Source organism: Orycteropus afer, unplaced genomic scaffold, assembly GCF_000298275.1.
Source record: "Orycteropus afer afer isolate SDZICR_OR568_19922 unplaced genomic scaffold, OryAfe1.0 scaffold00168, whole genome shotgun sequence".
NCBI lineage: Eukaryota > Metazoa > Chordata > Mammalia > Tubulidentata > Orycteropodidae > Orycteropus > Orycteropus afer.
Window position 1 is genome coordinate 678,984 of NW_006921755.1, and position 8,242 is coordinate 687,225.

The 8,242-nt window shown below is 37.0% G+C and overlaps 1 protein-coding gene across 1 annotated transcript in view; it reads left to right on the forward strand.

The window, feature by feature from the left end:
• Positions 1–7,664, forward strand: part of PLD1 (phospholipase D1) — a 233,712-nt gene extending 226,048 nt beyond the window's left edge. Inside the window, exons 25-26 of the mRNA XM_007946610.1 lie at positions 6,189–6,306; positions 7,440–7,664. Coding sequence (XP_007944801.1) covers positions 6,189–6,306; positions 7,440–7,664 — 343 coding nt within the window. The remainder of the gene's footprint in view (positions 1–6,188; positions 6,307–7,439) is intronic.
• The last annotated feature ends 578 nt before the right edge of the window (positions 7,665–8,242 follow it).

Below are 8,242 nucleotides of genomic sequence, written 5' to 3' on the forward strand. Positions count from 1 at the left end.
CCTTCCTTCCGAGGAGTGGCTGGTGGGTTTGAACCGCCAGCCGTCTGGTTAGCAGGCAAGTGTCTTAGCCACTATGCTACCAGAGCTCCTAGAAATGCAATAGGAAAATTAAATTCATCTGTAATCCCACCACCCAGTGCTAACAATTTTAACATTTAATATGTAGCATTGTTCTTTTTCTATATATATATAACTTTAATATATTTATTTATTTTTTTAATTAGATCTTACAGTTCTACAGCGTGCTTTATTATTTAAATAATATGATAGACACATTTCCCCATGTCATTAAGTGTTCTTAATAGTTGCATTGTATTCCATAATATGACTATACCATAATTCATTTAACTAATACTTCATTATTGGGCACATTTTTCACTGTCCTAAAGGAAAAAAAAAAAAAAAAAGATTAGATAGCATCTTACTTGCCTCCTAAAATGTTTTCATAGACTAAATCCTAACTGAAATTTCTAGTCAAAGGAGATGTGCAGCTTCCTTTGCCTGCTAATATTTTGCTATTTCACTAGCAATGTTTTAGAGAGCTTATTCCTTCCATCTTTACTAATAATTGAATTCTATTTTATTTAGGGGAGCTCTGATTGCATAGTGCCTAAGGCATTTGACTGCTAACCAGAAGGCTGGCAGTTCAAACCCACCAGCCACTCCTCGGAAGGAAGGTTGGGCAATCTATTTCCATAGATGCCAAAACCCAAGGAGGGGTCGCTATGAGTTGAATCGACTAGACAGCAGTGAGTTTTTTTATTATTTTATTTAATCTTTGTCAGTTTGTTGGATTTCAGATGGCATTTCATTATCTTAGTTGGCATGATTGAGAGGTTTTCTTTCTTTCTTTTCTTTTTTTTTTTTTTTAAGGGGTTATTCAAAAACTCACTGCCGTCAAGTTGGATCTGACTCATAGCGACCCCTCCTTGGGTTTCTGAAGCAGCATCACTATGGAAGTAGACTGCCCAGTCTTCCTTCCAAGGAGTGGCTGGTGGGTTTGAACCACCAGCCTTCTGGTTAGCATTCTGATGCCTTAGGCACTCCACCACCAGCGCTCCCTAAAGGGGTTATTGTTGTTGTTGTTATGTGCCTTCCAGTCAGACCTGACTCATAGCAACCCCTCCTTGGGTTTCCCAGGCAGTATCACTACAGAATTAGATTGCCCCATCTTCCTTCCGAGGAGTGGCTGGTGGGTTTGAACCACCAGCCTTCTGGTTAGCAGTCAAGTGCCTTAGGCACTTGCTACCAGAGCTCCTAAGGGGTTATTAGCGATATGTAATTGTTCTTTACTAAATTGCCTGGCCTGTTCATATTTTTTGCCCATTCTGTTGGAATGTTTATCTTTTTTTTAATGATTTATAAGTACTTTCAATATATAAGATACTAATTCCTTTGCCAAATTTGTTACAAATCTAAACATGACAAGTTGCCTCTTGTCATGTTTAGAGTATTTGAGGGAAGCTTTTAATCAAATCTTCAGTTTTTTCTTTTTTCCCCCCTTCTGTTACTGCATATAATAGCTTGCCTAGCCCCAAATCAAATATTTACTTACATTTTCTTCTAAAGCTTGCTTGATTTTACTTTTTACATTTAACACCTGCAACTTATTTAAAGTAAGAAATGAGGTAGGAGCAGTAACTTTTTTTCCCCAAATAACCATGATCCAGACTCTTGGGCTATGTGATACTCTTTGCCTATCCAATCTACAGTGCTCCTTTATGATGCATGGAGTTCCCATATATATTACAACTTACTTCTCATCTTTCTATTATGGTCTGTTGGAAGTCTGTTATTTGCATATCAGTGTGATACCATTTTAATTATTGCAGCTATGCATCTTAATGTTTAGGAGAGCTACTTCCTGCCATACTGCTTCCTCAAATTAGTCTTCTTTTGCAGAATAATCTCAGCCCTTCTTAAATGTTCATTTTTCAATATGAACTTTAGAATTATTTAAATTCTCTCAAATCCTTATTAGCTTTTTTTTAACTAGGATTACAGTGGATTTATAGATTAATATAAAAATAATTGACATCTACAATATTGAGTCATCCAGTTGAAGAACAAAGAGTAGGCTTCAATTTATTCAACTTTTTTATTGCTCAATAAAATTTCCAACCATTTTTTGCTCTTCAGTACATCATTAGAGTTTTAATTTTTTTATGTGACCCCTATACATTTCATTCTAAATTTATTCCTTGGTACTTTACTTTTCCTGGTAGTTTTCAAACTGTCTTAAATAGGTAGTTGTTCTAGTTATTTTCACTTTGCCCTAACGGCAAACACAGATAATATATTAGAAAGCACCACAAAAAACCTTGTGTCAATTTCAGCCTTTTTTATTAGGAGATGTTCCCAAAGATAAATATTGTGGCCTAGAGCACAATCATTCTCTCACTAAAAAAAAAAAAAAAAAAAAGCGTCTTCAATCCATTTTCCATCTGGGCTATTTTTTACTAGAAATACAGAGACACATTTCAATGTGAAATCAATTCTAAATAGAGACAGAAGCAACCATCAGGGTACTGCCCTGAATGTCACAACTATGTGCCAAACAGTTCATTAAGTCCTAGAAAATTATCCAAACTTTACAGATGTAGCCATCACTCAACAGAAACCATTATCCACACAAGCAGAGCTCAGAATCATTTAAAACGATAGACAAGAAGAATGCAAAGAAAAGAAAACAACCTTTGCAGTTTGCCTACTGTCATACTTTCTCTGGTGTGTGAAACAATTAAACAATCAATAATGGTGTTATGCATTTCTACATAAAATCAAACTAGTTTTCTCCCTAATCAGTTTCTCAAAAGAAAACCCAGACTCCTTTGTTTTATTTTGTAATGTGCACTTTAACATAAATATTTTCTATTAAAATATAATATAAAGCATATTAAAATATAAATATTTTATATTAAAACACTAATGGGAAAAAATAACTTATTACTAAATATTGTTTTACTTAAATACTTTTTCTGCAAACAAGCCCTTCACTGATAACTTGGTGGACACATTGCCACTCTTTTTGTTCCAATTTAAAAGCAGAGTCACAGAAATACTCTTTCTGCTCAGTTTTCAACTGGTTAGACCTGACCTAAATCAAAGTTGTTATTATATTTGACTTTTTGCCCTAACTTACACTGTCCTTTGCTTCTGGGGCAACAAAGTTTTCCTTTGGATCTCAGTGAGTAGCCAGCTGCTGTGTGCATGCAACATCCCCTAAATCTGTTTTCAAAAGTATTTGTATGTAGTCAGGAAGCATCGTTTGAAATAAGATGTTGAGTTTATAAAATCAATCCTATCAAAGCCTTGGTGCCAAATCTATTTACTTTAAATAGTTTTTATATAATGAAAAAAAAATGCAGGTTAAAACTCAATTGAGATGCCCATTTTTCCCTATACAATTGTCTGAGCTTTCTGCGGAGTTGATCATGACAGAGATGACTAAGGAGAACATATGCATTAATAATAGCCTGTCTTAGAGGTAAATTTTGCACATGCTTTGACCCAAGAATTTTAATTCTAAAATTTATCCTCATGAATTCATCATAAAAATGCACAAAATATTATACGTAATGAATAAATGTTTACTGTAGTACTATTCCTAATAATGAAAAATTGGAAATCACCCAAAGTCCATAATGAGATAATTGGTTATTTAAATATAATAAAATAATTGGTTAAATTTCATATTATGGAAAACTGTGCAACCATTAAAAATAATGATGTACATCCATGTTTATTTAAGTAGAAAGAGGGCAACAGTGTATCAGCTTCCACACTGTTTAATCAAATGGTCAATTCTCATTCCTCATTCTACCCGGCCTGTAAAGTTCAAATTTGACACAGTTCTCCTTGACATATTTTTCATGTGTTCCAGGATACCACATCTTCTTGGTTTTTCCAGCCTTGCTGGTTGTTCCTCCTAAATCTTTTTCATGAGTCGTCCTTCTCTCACTTACTGTTAAGGTATACCAGGTCCTCTTCTCTGTCCATACTCACTCCATCAGCAGCAAATTCATTAAAAATCATGTGAGCCTTATATATGAAGGTCTCATACATTGAGTGCTCATCTCAATTTATATCTCCAGGCAAGTCTTCTCTCCCAGACTCCAGATTCATTTATTCAGCTGCCTACACAGCTTTGACACTTGCACATTCAATGTCTCAACCTGTATACAACTGAATTCCTGGTTTTCCTCTGCATAAGCTTACTCTATCCACAAAATTCTCCAATTCAGTTCATGAAAAGTATATTTTTCTAATTATTCAAGCCAAAAACCTTTGAGTCATCTTTGTTGCTTTCCTTTTTCTCATGCCCTAGATCCAACCCATCGCTAAACCTATTGGCTCTACCTTCATGTCCGCTGCTACCAACCAGGCCCAGGCCACTCAAAGGGCTGCAATAGCTCCTCATTGATCTCCCTACTCCAACCCTTGCCCTGCTCAGTCTGTTCTCAACCAGAAGCCATATTTTAATATGTAGATCAGATTCTGTCACTCCTCTGCTCTGATACCTACAACAGGCACCTATCTCACTCAGAGTAAAAGCCAAAGTTCTTATAAGGTCTGTTTTCCCTTATTTTTCTCATTGTAATGCAGGCCTTTTTGATATTCCTTGATCCTACCAGGGGTGTCAGAAAAGGGCTTTAGGCTCAGTTTGAGCTTTAGCTTGATTACTATATGTATCTCCAAAATGTAGTTTCTTATCTACAGAATGGGAATCAGATATCCCAACTACATCACAGGATTAAAGTAGAGGTGCTTCTTAACCCTATAGCCTTCTATAAATAAAATGCATTATTATCATTTTTCAATATGACCTCTAAAACTTGTCTTGCTTTGCTTGAACTTTTCCATTATTTCTAACCCCCTGTTTATATTCAGTTAATTCAAACAATATCTTGTATGTGACATCTTTTATGTCTGGCACCCTAGAGATATGAGGGTAACCAGGACAGGGTCTCTCAAGGACTTTATATTCTACAAGTGAGAGACAAACCTTGTGAAAATAAAAAGGTATAAAATATTGCATGTTGTTGTTGTTGTTGTTGGTTGCCGTCGAGTCGGCCCTGACTCATAGCGACCCCTCCTTGGGTTTCCAAGGCAGTACCACTATGGAAGTAGATTGCCCAACCTTCCTTCTGAGGAGTGGCTGGTGGGTATGAACCGCCAGCCTTCTGGTTAGCAGTCACGTGCCTTAGGCACTATGCTACCAGAGCTCCCAAAATTGCATGTGTACTGATAAAAGCATATATGAAGTACAGTGGGGGAAAGGAAGAATGTTCAGATCTACCTGGATTCCCGGGGAGAAATAGAAGAGAGGAGAAAGGAAGAGCCATCAAAGGCTTTGAGAGGGAACTTGTGCTGAATCTTAAAAGATTGTAGGTGGAGTTAAATGGCCAGTAGGTTGAGGAAGGAGAAGCCTTCTCTGAATAACCTCAATGCATACTCTTGAAGCACACTGTGCCTTATAATTTTAATTAATTCCTTACTTGAATTAAGTCATATGATTTATTCAATGATCATTCATTCATTGTTGTTTTCACCCACCAAATGTAACTCCAGCCTGAGAGGTTCGTTGGATTTCTTATTTATTCTTGCAACCTAGAGTTCAGCATAGTGTTTGCCTGGAAGGAAGTAAAGAAAAGAGGGAGGAAGAGAGAGAGGGAGGTGGAGAGGAAGTGAGGGAGGAAGGGAGGCAGGAAAGGAGGGACCACATCATGGTTAAGAGCACAAGTTTGGACGACAGATCATCCTGGTTAGAGTCCTAACTCTGCCACTTACCAGCGGCCTGACCTTAATCTAGTACTTAGCCTCTCTGTGCCATAGTTCCCTTATTTGTAAAATGAAGATAATAATAGTTGCTTCTTTGTGATATTGTTGAGGATTTAGTGAGATCATTCTTGAAAAGGGTTTAGCACATTGGCTATTACCATGTTTTGAACACTACTTTTATTTTCCAAGGCTTTGAACACCTTGGGCCAAATTTCAGGGACACTCTCAGAACAAAATTAAGTTCTTTCTCTAGCAGTTAAAACATTCAAGCATCATTAGCAATATATATATCAATAAAAAAAATTGACTTCTATGGTTGAGTGCCTGAGTTATATTACCCTTAGAAACAATATCTTCAGCGAACGCCTTTTCTCAGTTACTCAGTTTGGAGGCCATTTGTGTTTCAGGGTTGTCCTTGGCTATCTCTCTGACCTGAGTGAGGACATTCAGGACCCAGTGAGTGACAAATTCTTCAAGGAGGTGTGGGTTTCAACTGCAGCTCGAAATGCTACAATTTATGATAAGGTGATGTTTCCTTTTCCCCCTTTTTTTTCTGTTGAATACTGTCACAAAATGCATATCTTTATTTCCACTTTGCAATGCTACAGTGTTTGTTAACATTGAAAAGGAAGAGTCAAAAAGCATCATGGATTATGGGTGACGAGGAGTTTTAGTTGCAGGATTCCCATTGTACACATTCTTCGCATATTTCTACCCAGACTCTGAACATGAGATTATGAAACTAATTTTCTTAGGTATGATCATGGTATGGTGCTTATGTACATTTATGTCCTTATTGTTAGGAAACACGTGCTGAAGTATTCAGGGCTCAAGTGTTATGATGCCTGAAACTCATTTTCAGATTAACAAAAGAAGTGTTATGTATTAGCAGTTGATAACTCTAAGCAAAGTAAGACATGAACATTTCTGAAGAAGTTAGAGAAAATGTGTGTGTGTGTGTGTGTGTACATATATATATTTAAATATATTAAATATATATTAAAAGTTCTTAGACAAGAACTTCCAGTGAAATTTGAGAATGATTATTATCCACAAAATTAACCTTAATGATGGGCTAACAACAGTGAGATTTCTTGCCATCAGTTGACTCTGTCCTGGGGTTTCCTACTGCCATTGACTCAATTCCAACTCATAGTGACCCTATAGGACAGAGTAGAACTGCCCCATAGGGTTTCCAAGGCTGAAAATCATTATGAAAGCAGAGTGTCTCATCATTCCCCCATGAATCTGAACATGAGATTATGAAACTAATTTTCTTAAGTGTAGTGATACTGTGGTTATGTAGACATATGTCTTACTGTTAGGAAACACATGTTGAAGTGTACTTGGTTCAAACCACCAATCTTTTAATTAGCAGCTGAATGCTTTAACCACTAGTTCCATCAGAGTTCCTATCCTGGGGTTAAAGACCTTTTCACATCACATATAAGGATCTAGTTATGATTTTTCTTTTAAATGAACCAAACACAGCAGTGTCCTTGTAGCAGGTAAGAGAAGTAACTTTTAAATCAGATCTTTGTTGTGGCATACACCTAGTATGTCACAGCACAAAGGTTTTGTCTGTTGGAATATTTTCCATAGAAGGGGGTGTGCTTTCCTATAAACTTATCACTCAGTTTACATTGTGTTTTAATCAGGTGTTCCGGTGCCTTCCCAATGATGAAGTACACAATTTAATTCAGCTGCGAGACTTTATATGCAAGCCAATATTAGCAAAAGAAGATCGCATCAGAGCTGAGGAGGAACTTAAAAAGATCCGTGGGTTCTTGGTGCAATTTCCCTTTTATTTCTTGTCTGAAGAAAGCCTACTCCCTTCTGTTGGAACCAAAGAAGCCATGGTACCTATGGAGGTTTGGACTTAAGAAGAATTGTACTCTTTTGCAGCCCAAGGACTTTCACCATGAAGATCACACTGCACACAGTGGCTTTCTGGAGACCTCACAGTCAAAGTCTGTCCTGGCATACTGTCATCTCCAACCCATTGACACTTTGGGGAATGTGTCAAGGACTGGCATGGAATGGCTTAGAAGCAATGCAGCTATACTGATGTGGGGACATAGAACACGAGCAGGACTTTATAATTCTTCCAGGCTGTCTTTGTGAAAAAGGGACTGATTCTTGCAGGTAGCCATTCTTGCTGGAACAACAACTAATCTATACTTAAATCCCATGATGTACACAAAAATGCATTTCCTTTGAGAGTTTATCTATTGCCAAAAGTTATCTGAACTTCCTTATGCTTCCATAATCCTCATTTATGCAGCAAATATCTTCTTGGCCTGCCATGGTCTTGTACTCCATACAGGCACTGTTAGAGACATTGTTCACTGCTGGAAGATGTTGTGATGCTGCTTCTAAGTAACATGGGATCCCTGTCTATCTGACCCTGAAGAAGTAGTGCTGCCCCAACAAATGACACAGTTATTATTCATTTTTAGTG